This window comes from Styela clava, chromosome 1, assembly GCF_964204865.1.
Source record: "Styela clava chromosome 1, kaStyClav1.hap1.2, whole genome shotgun sequence".
Lineage (NCBI taxonomy): Eukaryota > Metazoa > Chordata > Ascidiacea > Stolidobranchia > Styelidae > Styela > Styela clava.
This window is the reverse complement of record NC_135250.1, coordinates 9,874,234-9,890,224: the sequence shown is the minus strand read 5'-3', so window position 1 is coordinate 9,890,224 and position 15,991 is coordinate 9,874,234. Positions and strand designations below refer to the sequence as shown.

The window sequence follows — 15,991 nt, the reverse complement described above, 5'->3', positions numbered from 1 at the left end:
TTTGTGACTCAGACCACCACTTTTAAAAAAACTTTTTTTTTTAATCGCCAATCGCAAGCTCTTCAAATAAGCTTTCCAACGAGCCATCAGTGGGCAGCAGAGGATTATTAGTTTTTCGTTAGTTGATCGATTAGTTGTGGGGGTACAAATGCATAAAATCGGCGTAGCAAATACGATTATTTAATAAAAAATAAAAATCGTATGATTGCACCCAAAAGTTTCAGTAATATAGGATGCTTTGCACAAGAGTAATATTATCTATATAGTATAGAATATGTTTCAATTGGCATGGGTTCTGTTTTTTTGAATCAACTGTATGTTTGGATTTCATTTAATAATGTGTTGAATTATTTTGTGGAAATTTATGCAGATTACTACTATTCATTGTTTTTTTGGTTTGGTAATTAGCTTTAATCATAGCTTCTGATTTGCATTGCTTATTTTATTTTTTAATTATTTAATTTGTTTTTCCAAATTTTTTAACTCTATAAAGATGTTTTAATCTATATGCAATTTATTTTTGTAATTATCACTTTATTCATCTTCTCATAATTTTACTTATTTCCCTTATCTATTTGTTCTTTTATATTGTTACTTTGAATTTCTTACAATTTCTTTCTTCGTCACCCTATATATGCAAAAATAAACCTACATTAACTGAAAGAACTTATCAAATTAGAATCCACTAATTTCCGTTTTAATCAAATTACAATTAAATCAAAGTTAATTTTACAGTTTTATATTACTAAATGAAATCATATTTAAAATGAAAGTAAAACACAAGAAGCGTTCTCATAAGGAATCCTCTCCAGAATTTTCAGATGAAAGTCCTCGGAAACATCACAAAAAACATAAAGAAACACACAGGAAAGAACATTCCCAACATCGTGATGACTACTCGAAAAAGCATAAAAGATCGAGACAAAAAGATGGAAATATAAGTGATGAGTCACCAACGCGTAAAAATTCTCATGCAAGAAAAAGGGATGAAAGAGATAGAAGAAGAAGTAGAGAACGTTCCTCATCACCAGTTAGAATCAAGAAAGAAGAAGATTTTGATAAAAGACAGGAAGAACTAAGAAGAAAGCGACGAAGAGGTATTCACTTATTTTTCTTCAGAATAAGCCATGACTAGCATAGATAGACTGATCCGTATTCCCAATATGTTTATAATTATCAGTGCTCAATTTCTTGACTATTGATATTTGATGATGTCATTCAATCCATAGCTAGGGATGGGCGAGTTCTCAGATCTTTGAATTTGAAAGCATCAGATGAAAAATTTGGTTGTACCTCTTCGGCTCTGTGCTATGATTTTCTCATGTAATTATTTATCGTTTAGAGACCAGGGTTTTCTTTCATGGCATGCGCTTCAACTTTCCCCTCATTTACTGTAATTGTCTTCATTTGCTCATAAAACAGACAATAATTTGCAATAATAATATAAAAAAAATGTGATTGACATCATACTAGGTCAGGGGTTCCCAAGCTTTTTTCAGGACGACCCCAAAGACAACTTTCAAGTGTCCAGTGCGACCCCAGGTCAATATATATATTTTTCATGGAACTTTAGAGCTTCTTTCACTGGACTTTTGAGATTGATCATGTGATGGTATTAAGTAAAATAAGCTAAAACCAAACAGTGATGTTACAATAATCACCTACATTTTCTATAGCATAAGCATAGAGCGATGCCTATGGGCCTGTTTTACACTAAGCCATGGTACAAACTGCTAAATTTAACATGGTTTGTCAAATCTTAGATGTTTTGTACATCTATCCTCTACAATAACTCAGCGACCACACAGACCTCGCGGCCCCTGGTTTGGGAACCCCTGTACTAGGTGGTAATTACAGTGGACAAATAATTGAATTTAGATTAGGAGCGAGAGGACTGAGCATGGTACATACCGGTATCTGCCAAATTGAAAACGATAAAGACTAGCACGTTTCTGCATTTTCTGCTCTATCGTCAAGTTACCACATACTGATAAATGTTGATGGAGAATTTATTGGTATCTAGTTTGACTTGAATAGATGATTTCGCTGACAACAAACAATTGTCACCCATCAGGGTGTAATTAAAAGTTTAGTTCATCGCCCTGATGACATCTTGCTTGTTCCTGCATTTGATTTTGTATTCTTGATCTTCTTTTCCTGAGCAAAAGCCACAATCAATCATTTGACTTTTTTCATATTGGATAGGGAGGTTATTTCATTTTGTCTGCTGTTTTCATTTATTAAACACATGTTTCGGTAATGGTGTATAAGAATAGATGTATTTTAGATATTAATTGATTGATATTGTTCTCGTGTGTTTTTGCTTGTAGGCTGTCTAAATTTTTAGTCTGTAAGATATAAGATGCGAAAAAAATAGAAATAATCAGAATGTACTTATCGATATGGAAGGCTATATTGAAACTGCATAACGAGATATCATAATAATCATCCAGTGATACATATCTTTTCTTTTTTGCGAATGAAATATAATAAAGGTAATCAAGCAGAGATTAACATGACCGAAAACAAAATATACAGGGTGTTCATGAAGTCCTGTTGCAATCTTCAAATTTTGTTATGAGTCTGTCTACAGTTTTTTATGTATTCTAAATAGGTTTGTTTTATTTTAATCAGTGTTTATTTCATTTTATTACTTTACCATTTTATGCCCAACATTAGTTGCTTGAAACACATCTAATTGTGTTTAACCTAATTCAATACAGGAATTTATGAATGAGATGATATGAGGTTTCCGCATATCTTTCATTTTGTTTCATACCGCTAATCTACCCTCAAAATGTCTTTTATCCACACTGTTATGTTTTTGTGAGGACTTGGTATGTTAGCGTGTATTTTGTTACCAGTTAATGGCTCAATATAATCCAGCTTTATCTTTGGGTCGTATCGCTTTTGTACAAATTTTTCAGTGCAACAACTTGATGTCATCACACAAATATTCCACATTTTTCATTCTTTGCAATTTCATCCATTCTCCTCAACAGTTCAGACCCAATTTCTTGTTTGGTATATTCATGTTTTGTGCACAAAATAATCTTCCAAACTTTCTCCTAGAAGCTCTTCTTCAATTTTTATATATTGTTCTACAGAAAATGAAATTTCTGATTTCTTTTATTTTTCAATGTCCACGATACTGAATCTCAGTATCAAAAGCACCATATGAAAGGTTAAGTAACAAAACTGGATTTACAATAGTTTCAGCTAGTTTTTCTGCTTTTTTTACTTGAGTTTGACATCATCAACGTTGGTTCGTTAGTAAAATAGTCTTTCACTATTATGTTAGATAATTCACTGAAATCATTGTCGCCTAAAAGCCTGTGAGTTATATTCTTCGTACACATCATTGAAACTCAAAATAAAACAGTTACCAATACATTCATTATACAAATAATGCAAATTATGGGAGAAATGCACCGTGTTTATTCCTTTTTTTACCGTCTTTTTATTTCCTGAAACAGGAAATCTTCCTATAATTAATATTAACTCAATTAATGTTCATGGACTTCTCATGATTTTGAGAAGAATTCATTTTCAACCTCCAAGCATTTAATGTATTTTTAGATTTAAGCCAAGTTCAACGTAAATTGTGTGACAAAATAAACTCATTGCTACCTTAAAATATCTTGTTAATCTGCGGACATAAAAATGTGTGGTTTCTCATTTTTTCAATCTTTCAAATTTGTTTTTGCTGCTGGAAAATTCCAAATAAATGCGATGAAATCCCAAAGATTACAATTTATTTTGGTACAATGAAAGATTGATTGGCCATTGGTTAGCTTATATATCACAGTATCACAGGGCATGAATTAAAAGAATAGTTTAAGTAGCTTTTATACCTTTCCAAAATTAGCACACTTATAGGACCCAGTTGTGATCCTAGATCTGAATATAAACTGTTAGAACTCGCGATTTCTTGTGTGTGCAATTAAAACATTGTTAGACATTACTCTTTTAAGCTATTATATATGTTGATGCACTGGTTTATCAATGAAAATAGGTTATAACATCCACATCTTTAAATAGCTGACCTGAATTATGATAAAAAAATATAAGCCATGATCTTCGCATGAAATTTTGTTATTGAGTAATGTCAGTTGTACTTTATTCCTTATGTTATTTTATTTTTTTTCAGAAAATGCAACGAGAGAGGAACGCCGTCCTCATCATGATAAAGAAATACAAATAAAGAGAGAACCAGCTGAGGAAGATAATAGGCACCGACAACGAAGTAAGACTATTTTTGTTTTAAGATTATGATTATGATTAAGATTAAGATTATCTTTAGCTGGGGTATCTACGTATTGTAGTATTTCAAATTGAATTAAAGATGGAAATTTTTTAAGTGGGAAAATATCTCACACAGAAGTGGGAAGGTAGATTCCTAATTAGGAATGCAATTTACTCACTATAAACTGTCCAAAATGTGACTTAAACAGGCAATAAAATAACGTGTCTTTGTTTATAACCTTCGAACTTCAGTTTAACTACTAGTTCAAGCTGTCATCCCTTGTCTGCAGTGGTTTAACTGATGTATGTCGTTTCGTGCAAGACAGATTTTTATTTTAAAAAAATAAAAATTTGAGATGTATTTTACATCACACTTCGGTTTGGCGTTATTTAAGCACTTGCGGTGCGTACTACGTTAGACCCGTCAAGTCCATGCTTCTCACATGATTAACACGTCAACTATTTCCATACCCAACGTGGACTGGTAACCAGACGAGAGGTGGGGTTTTGCCATATGATTATATTGTCTTATCCCTTTTCCTCGCCTCCGAGATAGCTATGAATTTTTTTTCTCATTTATAACTAGAGCTATTCACAATAGACCAATCAAATTATATTTTAAAGTGTCATCTTATCATTTGTCTCGCAATGATATCTTACTGGTCGTGATCATTACAATTTTATTTCAACAGATGAACGAAGGCAAAGAGGTGATATTGAACAAGAAAGAAGACAAAATGATGCCAGAAGAGCAGAAGCCTGGCAAAAGAGAGAAAGTCAGGGAGGTCAGAATGCGGAAGCTCTAGTTGCTGAAGGTATTCTATCACTGCCCAAATTTTCTATACAAACTATAGTGCATTTGAAGAGACAACACTATTATTAACTTTGAAATATTAGTCAACTTTTTTTTACTATTTTAGGCGAAGATGAACCAAAAGAAAAAGAAAAACCAAATCTAGGACTATCTGGTGCGCTGACGGAAGATACCAACACATTTCGAGGAGTTGTTATTAAATATAATGAACCTCCAGAAGCTAGAGTCCCAAAGAAAAAATGGCGATTATATCCTTTTAAAGGAGATGAAGCTTTGAAGGTGGACAATTAAGTTTTATATAAAATAGCATTAGAATATGATGAGACTGACATTGATTTATATATATGGTGGATGTTATAACGTAAAATGGCCACGCTCACCCCATGTCACACGGAATTGGGTAGTCAATTACAAATGTGAAAGATTCCAGGGATTGTGGTAGCTTCATGTATATCAGTATATTGTCCAGAGCCTTGCTCAACGAGAAGGCGTTAAAACGTCATTTAAAAAATATTTATCAACAGAACCATGCGAACCCACGCAGGGTGATCAGAAGCATGGTGGCAAGCGTATTCCTTGTGCTTAGCACGATGTGCAATACCGCCAGCTGACTAATTTTAGAAGAACCAGAAGTGTGTAACCTGCAATATTAACACAGTTGAGTCTAACACTGCTAGGCCATAGCGAAAGCTGCTCAAAACTCGCATTTAGTATAAAACGAGGTTTGGGCGTACCACCAAGCTCTAGTGCAATTTTCTTGCTTTATTTATATGCAATAATATTTTTATTCAAGCTTTTTCAATAATATTTTTATCCAGGTTCTTCATTTGCATAGACAAAGTGCTTATCTCCTTGGGAAAATGCGTCGAATTGTTGATATTCCGATAGATCATCCATCATGTTCGAAACAGCATGCAGTGTTTCAATTCAGGTAGCAGAAGTTTTAGAATAAACTTATGTTGTTGCCGATTATTTGCAATGATATTTCTATTTAGAAACAAAAAGCCTTATCATGTTGACTTTATGGTGAAAGCTTCTCAATTCAAACTGCTCCCAATTGTTAATAATTCTCTTCATATAAGGGATGTTTTCAATGTAAATTTTCAAATACAGGCTGTTCAAAAAGTCCTGTTTTAATTTAGGCCAAAGAACTTTGATGCTTTGTGACACCTTATGATAGGCGTATAAAGGCATATTATATGAAGTAAAAAAAACTTGAATAAACACTGATTAAAATAAAACAAAACCGGGTTAAAATATACTGAGAACTGATTTGAAAACTTTGAAATTTTATTCTTTTTGTTGATCAATGTTAATGTTTCAGTAAGATATCATCTCTGTTTTTAGTCTGTTTTGATTTTTCCAGAATGGTTGAAAGAGTGAAAGATGATGGTACAACTGGAAGAACCATAAAACCTTATATTATCGATCTTGATTCCTCAAACGGAACTTTTGTAAATAATCAAAAGATTCAACCTCGAAGGTATGTAGTAGGTTGGTGCTGGACTAATGGTTCAGTCCAACCATTCGACTTAACTATGATGGCATGGCAGGTCGAAATCTCAGGTTCAAATCCCACCATCTCATCCAGGGTTAGGGCTGTCCAGGATCGGATATTTTTTTGATCAAATTAAACTTTCTCAACTGATAGTTGAGAATTGCACAGACCCACATACCTAATTTACTTCCAATTCCATTTTTTTTAGATAAAAAACGGTTATTATAGATAAATCCAGTGAAAAACGCCGCACATTTGTGGTCTAAAGATTTTTTCAGTCTTCTGTACCTTATTTCACAGATTCGCAAATTACCTGCAAAACGATTCGAATAATTTTTGGTTCGATTTCGAATATTCGGTTTGTTTGGTCAGCGCTACCCAGGATGTAATGAATCGGGTAAATAATGCTAAACTGGGATAATTCTGGTCCTTCAAAAATAAAGTAATTTCTTACAAATTAGGGGCTACTTTTGCAGTCGGAATAGCCTTAATAATTTTCATTCCTGTTCTTTCGTACAGATATGTGGAATTGAAAGAAAAAGATGTTGTAAAGTTTGCATATAGTTCAAGAGAATACGTTTTAATCCATGACAAATCTGATACGACAGAGGTAAGCATTATCAGGATTGATTCAAGCATGTTCATGTGATAAATTAATAACACAAGACTTCCTCCATTTTCAAGCACTGAAGATTTTAAATTGATTGGTTGCATAGAAAGGTAATTTTTATCGCAACAACCCTTATCAAAAAGGGAAGGCTAGCATGTGGTCAAAATTTGATTTTCATTGAGTTGGGTGCTGGGGTTTTAGTCAACATTTTATTCAACCTTGAGTCGGATCAAAATTTTCTTCGATTTGAATTCGGAGTCGACATTTTCTTCAACCTTGTATCAAAGTCAAAATATTTGCTAGATTCAGAGTCGTTTGAAAATGATTCAGAATATGGAGTATATTTTTTCCTTATCTTTTATCATATGAAAATAATTTTAGGTCAACGGATCATCTAGTGAAGAAGAAGAAGAAGACTGATAAAAATCAATTTCCATTACTGGGAAATAGGATACTGGCGTCTGATAAAAGCAGATTCAGATTGTAGGTTCAGTGGATGCAAATGTAGGAATGCAGAAGACAGTGCTCAAGTTATGTTTTCCCTTCCAGTCAGAGAAGGAATACTAGTCCACTTCGTTGAAGAGATTATAGGAATGGTCTTAACTTATAAATGTTTCTAGAGATGTTGTTCACGAAGAAATGGAATTTATAAGGAAAACAATAAAAAGGAATTTGGAATGAAATTTTGGCGCTGATGCCAATGCACAATCTCATCATACAATTCAAATTAGCTGCGTAAATGTTAGATTAAGTTATATATTTGAAATAATCCCCTATTTGTATTGCCTAGTAAGAGGGACATTAAAAATATTACTGGTTACAAATCCATAATCAATGGCAAAACGTGGCAACCCACATACAAATAAAATTATCCCCATTTGATAGGATAGATAAGATTGAAAGTCAATGACATTTAAGTAAAATTTAATACTATTGAGAATATTAGAAAAATAATAAAAAATTGACAATACCTTTTAATGATACCGATATGTTTGCATATTCTGGCACAAATGATCGAATCTCGGCTCTATTTGGGCGATGGTGGGTTACAATTCTTGTAAATTTTATCAATATTTTGTTTTAACATAAGTTGGTGTTGAAAAGGATTTTACAGCGATCATCATTGAGCTTTGTCGCGAACCCACGGGGGAGTCGGGCTCCCAGTTTAAATATAGCCCTTGCCTATTTGATTGACGGCCCATTGGAATAAACAAATATTATCAGTCATCACTCATTTATGGTTAGAATGTGGTTAGAATCAGCCTTAATGTTTCCATTAAAACTATTTTAAATTTTTCATAAAATCAAGACTTCGACATGTGGGATATAATTTAATTTTGAATCGATTCCTTGCTACTTCTCATTTGCTGAAAGTAATATTCAGATGGATGTATTATTTTACTTATTCGAGTATCAATCCATATTACAAGGACAGATGTCATTGAATTATTCATAACAGGTTTTTTTGCAGCTTTCTTTTTAGTATGTGAACTTGGCCTTGCATTTCATGGTGGCAAATTAGATTGTTTGACAATATTAGAAATACAAGGTGGAATTCTATAATCCAAGACTATTTTACTATTTCTTTCAGAGTGTGACTAAATTCAGGTTAGGTACTACTATATATATGTTAGATATAATTTGAAATTTCATTGCCATTATATTTGTAAATTTTGTCTTTGACAACGCTTTTACTCTGAACAAGACTCTGTACAAGTAGCCACCAATAGTAAGATCTATATTTTTTGACAATCGTAATCTGTCCAGTTCAGTATTGTTTATCCAATTCATTGCGCCCTTGTTGATGTGATGGCATGGGATTTTAACCCAAGGTTGTAGTCTACAATTCGAACAGCTGAGTTCAATGCTTCAACCAATGGGCCAATTAAAATTTGCTTTCATCAGTAAGACTTTTCTACGTTTCAAGCTAGTAGCGAGCTACAATGCGGAATGATTATAGCCGGCCACTGCTATTTTGTTTGGTAATGGTCTAATTTTGGGAGAATCGTGTATTGGAATATAAAATGGAATATCATGTTTGTTTCATGTGAAAAACCTTTTAAATCGCACAGTAGTCGAGCTCTTTCTGCCAAAAAAATTTCATTTCTAGGAATGATTATTTCTATGTGCTTTTTATATTTCCTCATCTAATTATATGTTTAAATTTTGTTTTTAAGGTACTATGATTATTTAATATGACTGAGTACATTAGGTAGATTGACAAATCACCGAGTTTTTTGATGGAATCCAATGTTGCAGTGGACAAATCTTGATCAAAAACATGCGTTTCGATAAAGCCTTATTATTTCTGAATAAAACCTCATTTTTGAGGCAAAGCGTGAAAAATTTTCATATTTGCTGCTGTACGACAAGGAACACCAATAAAAGAAATGGGAATTCTTCTGTCACATTACTCAATCAATACAATAGACAATTTTCTGTTACAACTTCAAGGAATATATGGACTCCAAATATATGGCCTTTCAAGGACCCTCCTGTTCCAGCACTCCCACCAGGATTCACTGAAAATGAAGTAGTGTCGTCAACATTACCTAATGCTGATTCAGTCGCAAGTGTCGCTTCTGTGTCAGACTCTGTTACAAGTACTGTTACTGCAGATCCTGGCGTTACAGAAGTGATTACCGGTGCTATTATTGATCCTCCGTTTATTGAATTAGGCCTCGCATCCAGTTGGTTTCCAAATCATCTGGTTCATCAACTTTTGGAATTTGTTCATACCTCCACAGGTACGATGTTCCATTTGAAATATTTATGCCTTCTCTGATAATATTATTTAACTGTTTCAGTTATCATTTATGGGGAAGTAAACATGATTGCGCCCCAAGTTGTCTTCTAATTTTTAAACAGGGTTAGTGACTCAGAGATCTCTGAAACCGAATAGTAACCCACTATGTCAAATACATCCTAAAACTATTTTTCTGAATATCTAATAGCATTGGGGCATGTTCAGGAAACACTACGTGCATTTTCAAAGTTTCCTCATCTGAAAATGGACGAAAGCTAAGTTACACTTAGACAATGACTTCAATGGCTCCATATGACAATTTTATTTAACGAAACTTTTCCCCGAATTGAATATGATTAGTTTGGAATCAATTTGGATATCCTTCGGCAGGTGTGCAATTCACAGTGATCTATATTTCACTAATAAATTTTGAATATAGGTATTGAGAAGCTAAAATTTATATGATTTTATCGTTCTCTATATCATATATTCAGATTTACAATGGTGGAGTACTATTATCATTGGAACATGTATTATCCGAATTGTCAGCATGCCTCTATATATTTATACAAGAAAATATTCTGTCAGATACAACAATCACAGGGAGGAATTGGGAGTATGTTTCTGTGTTACAACTAAATAAAAGTCATGAAATAGCTTCTAACTTATCGATCTTTAGAAGGCGTGGTTGAATCTGCTCCAAATTGTGCATCCATGTGCATTCATCATATCTCGGACCAGAAGCCTATTGATTTTGGATGAATTATGTCGTCTAATTAGCGAGTTATTAATTAATTAGTTATGGGACATGCGGTGTCACTATAGAGTCATGAATCTGGCCCGTTTGTTGATTCAATCTAGCCCGTCTGATGTTGCCACAACCAAACTAAAACCAAAGTTTGACATTTCAGCTAATAATAGCTCAAGGAATTTGTTAAAGTTTTGGCACGAGGCGCATTGTTTTCTACTTTTGCAACACTGTAAATATTGTTCATAAAATGTAACTTTGTAAGTTACACTTGCATGGCTCGCCAGTCTGGTTGGGCAATATTTTTGGCCCCTGGTCCAAAATCCTTGCACAACCCAGAGATAGACCATCACGCTGCCAGGTTGTCTAGGCTTTCATTTTTATGTTTTCATACAGATATTACCAAGTTAATTGACTATGCTGCTGGGGTTAATCCAAAATACTCATCATTTTGAAGATTTTCTTTAGTTTTAAGCTATATCCTTTTTTTTGTCTTATTTTCATCAATAAGATTAATAAAAGATAAATTTCAATGTTGAAAAACAAAGTACATAGGTATAATAGCTTCTTATCTGGATAGTTCAATATTTCTATGGGTTCCAACTTCCAACAACCAAGCAACCCTGAATGTTGTAAATATTCGTTATTACTGGGATTATGCTTTAGCATTGTTTTACGCCAAACTGATTACCTAAGAATTGCACTTTTTTCCCTTTTCCTTGATTGTTAATTTGGCCTAATCCGTCATAATCACTTTGCAAATGGAAAAAGGATTCTTTACTTTTTCAAAAATGAAGAAAAAACATAATTGAACACTTTGAATTTCTGCTTTTGTATCATTTTACCCAAAATTATCAGTCATCATGGATGCTTGCCCAGAAGTTATGTTTTTCCCAGAATATGTTCCATTATGATCTGGTATGGAACCACATATTTTAGTGATAAATTGATATTCAATATTTCCTAAATATTTCAATACACAGGAATTAACAGAAAAGGCGTCAGCAGCACAATTGGAAGGGGGTATGATGCAACAAATGGTAGCCAGACAAAAATTGAAAGACTATTATAAAACAACCGGAACTGGACCTATTAGAGGTTTGTTACACGACAATGTTCGCAATTAGTAATAGTCAAAAAGTTAGTTATTTAACTTGTGAGTAGTCGCGAAATTTTGTGACTCCATGCTACCACCAGTCTGTTCCAAATATGAATGGTTGTTGAATACACAAGAACTGTCCCAACAGTTTTATTAATGTCTTTTTCATATATAGTAAAACCAATTTACCGTATGTCAACCAATGCTTCCTGGGCAATAGTCCATGTCGATTATGGAAATAGTTAATCGATTACTCATTTGTTTGATAGGTATGAACATGATGTTGGAGGAAGGTATACTCAACCAGTGGTTTTGTGGACCACCCTACGACAGAGAGGAGACCTGCAATCCTCTCGCACATAATTATAACCCACAAGATTTGTAACTGCGAACCTTAGAAGGTTAATTAGAGGTGCAAGGACAAGCATGTGTCTAACACTCCATGAACCAAATTTTACTATGTTGTCAATTGTTATTTGGTCATATCAAAATACACTAGTTGCCACTTTAGCCTTCCAGAAGTATGTGTACCAATATGGAGGTAACTAATCTTGTTCGCCTAAATTACATCAAGTTGTGTAAAGGGATTGAAATCTATGGGCAGGGTAGGGTAGTATATTCACCTGGCTAACACAGACAGTCCCCGAACTCGCAATATAACTAAAATAAGGATAATCGGAATAAAATTATGGCCTAACTCAAACCTGGTACACACACTACGGGAGTGACGTCACTTTAATATATATTAAATGCTCTTTCAACAATATGACTTTGTCTTTGAAAAATATCTCTTGTATTAATTAGCAAACTCATATTGCCTAGGTTTTTTCGTCAATTCATCTATGTCGGTTCTTTTCATCACATGCATCACTGCTCTTCGTCAAATGTGTGCCACTCCTGTCCCGTCAATGACAGAGGGTGGGGCTTTGTGGTTTACGGATCTAACATCTGGTGACCCATATTATGCTCTTCCTATTCTCACTGGTGCAGTGGTCGGTCTCACTTTGAATGTTGCATTGAAGGCAGGAACAATGCAGCGTGCAAGTGCAGTTGCAGGGTAACAAGGTTTTTTTATTCTATTTGCATTTATACCGTATGGAACAGGGATTCCTCACTCCTCGTGGATCACGAAACAAATCAGTGGGGTTGTGGTACCCATTAATGTCAGAACTAGTCACACTTTTTCTTCCTTTTGCCTCTACTTATCTGCGTGAAAAATCTTTTTCACGTTAATTTTAGTTAAAATAAAATAGTGATTAAATTTGGAACCAGTGCGGAGACCCATCATCACCGAAATAGAGCAAAGATTTGATCTTTTGAGCGAGAATATCCAAGCACATCGGTTTCATTAAAGTTCGAAAAAATTGAGTGCCAAGTGGGTCATGATGACAACACTGATATAGAATGTTGGTCGAAAATTGTAAAGTAATTTCACTTTGGTAAGAACTAAATTGAAAATGAACTGTATTTAAAACAGATTAGTTTGAGATTTTTGTCTCTTGATTAGTGGTATCAAGGTGCACATTAAAAATATTTGTTGGATTTAACAGTATGATATTTTTCCGCCATGAAATTTTTATTGTAAAACAGATAATAAGATGGGATTGGTACAGGATATTTTCCTGAGAAGTGGAGTCTGAGAACTTGACACCTAACAACTCCGGCTCTGACAAAATTTCGAATTAGCTCTAAACTTTGTGTAGACTAAACATTGACAAGAAAAACATTGGTATATGCATGTTCATTGCCTCTTGTCAAGTTACTAGTTTAGGATGGTCGGCTACATTATTTGTAATCGTTTTATTACTTGAATGATTCTAAAAATTTTGAATACAGTATAGGTATGTAGATTCTTATACCTTGGATGTTTTTCTCATTTCTCTTTACATTTGTACTTCTAGTGTCATGAAGAAATTACAGTATGCACCTATTGTTGCTTTTCCACTGCTTTTTGGGAACATGTCTTCTGGTGTCTACTTGTATATACTGACGACAAGTACTATCACTCTTGGGATGCAACGGCTGTTAGTTGAACCTCGAGTCAAGAAAATGTTGGATTTTCCAGTAAGTACAGCTATATATCAATATAATCTTTTCATAAAAAGCAGTCCGGTGATAACTCAAACTGCTAACTTTTGATCATGTTACCCATCATTCATCACAAGTTTGGATAATCGACATTTAAAACACAATGTGGGTTGTTTTGCTTGATCTAAAAAATGTATTCCAAATTCAATTTGCTCTTATCAGAAGAGTTCCAATTAATTTTTCAATTGCTCTACAGGAATTCATTCAATCTGATAAGAAAAAACAGACTTTGAGGCAAATGATCAGAGAATACAACAATAATGCTAAAGAGAAAACAAATTTAAAAGTGAAATTGAAAACAATAAAGCATGAAAGAAAGCAGAGAGCGAAGGATCTAAAAAAGGAACTAAAAGGCAAACCACCCATTACATTTACTATTGGTGTGGAAGCCATGCCAGTCAAAGCAGAAAAGCCTGATTTTGAAGGAGAATGGCGACCGCCTAGACCGAAAGTATTTGGCATTTATTGAAAATAGTTTACCAATTTAGTGCCCTCCATTATCTTTCTTTCCAATAAATATGAAAACAAGTTCTTCTACCAACTCATTTACATGATGCAGGGTTATATGCCCAGGGGTGTGCAACCTATAGTACAGGAGCGCCAGATACAAATAACTGGGTGAAACCACGGGCCGCACCTTTATTTGACATAGGCTTTTCAGTAATTACCGGCACAAAAAAGCATTGTAGCGTCATAGGCATAGATATTAAATTGGGTTTGGGTATGGGCTTTGTAACTCAATGAGATCGCTCGCAAGTACCAGATTCAATTGAATTATTCATTCAAAATTGGCACTTGTTCGCGGGCCGCACAATTTTTTTTTGCGGGCTGCATGTTGCACACCCCGGGTATATGGAGTTGACAAAATTGAAAAGTTCAAAAAATTGTGGTTTCTTTACCTTCAATTGTTGGTCAACTAACTACGTTTGAAATGATCATCCCATTGAACTCTGTTTATGAATTATATGATAATAATGAATTTTTGATAATAAAAATTGAATACATTTTGAATTCCCAATTTTAGTATGATAACTTGAATGAGATTTCAGAAAAATGTCATTGCTTGGCGTTTGGATTGAAAATGACCGTGTTACAACAGTTGTCTGGCTTCTTAAAACACTCTTCGACCTGGTATTTTGTGACATTGCAGACAAACTGCCGTTTTGTGTTAAGCTTACCATAGAACCGTACCTACCTTTTTGTGAGACCGAATTGCGGAAGTTACAATCTTGCGCGTGCCAAGGTCCATTGGTTTCCAAACATTTATGGCTCGCGGCCTCCTTCTAAAGGCTTTCCGCACTCATGGACCCTGTTCATCATTTCAGTGTTATTTTGATTGGTGTATTCCGAATCCCATTATGTTCAAACAATTTATGCCCAACAATGTGAGAACGCCTTGTGAAATAATCCTACCAAGCTGATAAAACTAAGAAGAACGGGAAGATTTCTTGTGAAGTGAAAAGTAAAATCAGTTTTGCGACCAGCATTGTGGCCCCCAACTGCTCCCGGCCCTCAATTCAGAACCGCTGTGCTAAGCGTTGGGAATACTGTACCTCTGATTACCCAGCAGGTGTTCGAATCCCATTCGGGGATAATTACCGTACGTGCGAGAGGATGGCTCGACTCCTCGGTGCCGTAGTATGGTTTACGTAATCGCTGGCCGGTAACGGCTTCCTCCACCTTCCAAGTCCATACATCTGAAAACAAACAACTGGTAACCGGACGAGAGGCTGTGGTTCGCCATATGATCAATATGTGAATACTTCGAAGGCTTGCACCTGGCACTGAACGACAGAGATGGCTCATGCGATTTCGCCTTGATCGTCTCGGCTAAATAAATATGTAAATCTTATCCTTTCTTGACGCTGTGAACAAATATCGATCACTTGCGAACTCGTGCCTGCGATTTCTCGATAAGAGCCATAAGATTTTCATGTTATTCCGGGAGGGGGGAAGGACGCCTTGATCTTAAGTCGAACCACGGCCTCTAGTAGTTCGGTTACCATGTCGGCTGCGTTAATGTTACCAGATATCATTTATATCTATCTACTTGAAGGTGTGGAAAATCGAAACCGGCCAGCGTTTACGTAAGAGCGAGCAGTACTGCAATCCTCTCGGGCATAATTATCATCCACGGGATACC

At 34.7% G+C, this 15,991-nt stretch overlaps 2 protein-coding genes across 2 annotated transcripts; both read left to right on the top strand.

Annotated features, from left to right (window-relative positions):
• Positions 1-716: 716 nt before the first annotated feature.
• Positions 717-9,344, top strand: LOC120348622 (smad nuclear interacting protein 1-like). The gene is made up of 8 exons (XM_078117552.1): positions 717-1,097; positions 4,151-4,246; positions 4,938-5,060; positions 5,166-5,338; positions 5,878-5,990; positions 6,426-6,542; positions 7,077-7,167; positions 7,549-9,344. The coding sequence occupies exons 1-8, from the start codon at positions 767-769 to the stop codon at positions 7,585-7,587; spliced, it is 1,083 nt and encodes a 360-aa protein (XP_077973678.1). The 5' UTR covers positions 717-766; the 3' UTR covers positions 7,588-9,344.
• Positions 9,345-9,429: 85 nt separating this feature from the next.
• Positions 9,430-14,859, top strand: LOC120348624 (uncharacterized). The gene is made up of 6 exons (XM_039418794.2): positions 9,430-9,914; positions 10,408-10,529; positions 11,645-11,759; positions 12,583-12,817; positions 13,662-13,824; positions 14,045-14,859. The coding sequence occupies exons 1-6, from the start codon at positions 9,449-9,451 to the stop codon at positions 14,315-14,317; spliced, it is 1,374 nt and encodes a 457-aa protein (XP_039274728.2). The 5' UTR covers positions 9,430-9,448; the 3' UTR covers positions 14,318-14,859.
• Positions 14,860-15,991: the final 1,132 nt, after the last annotated feature.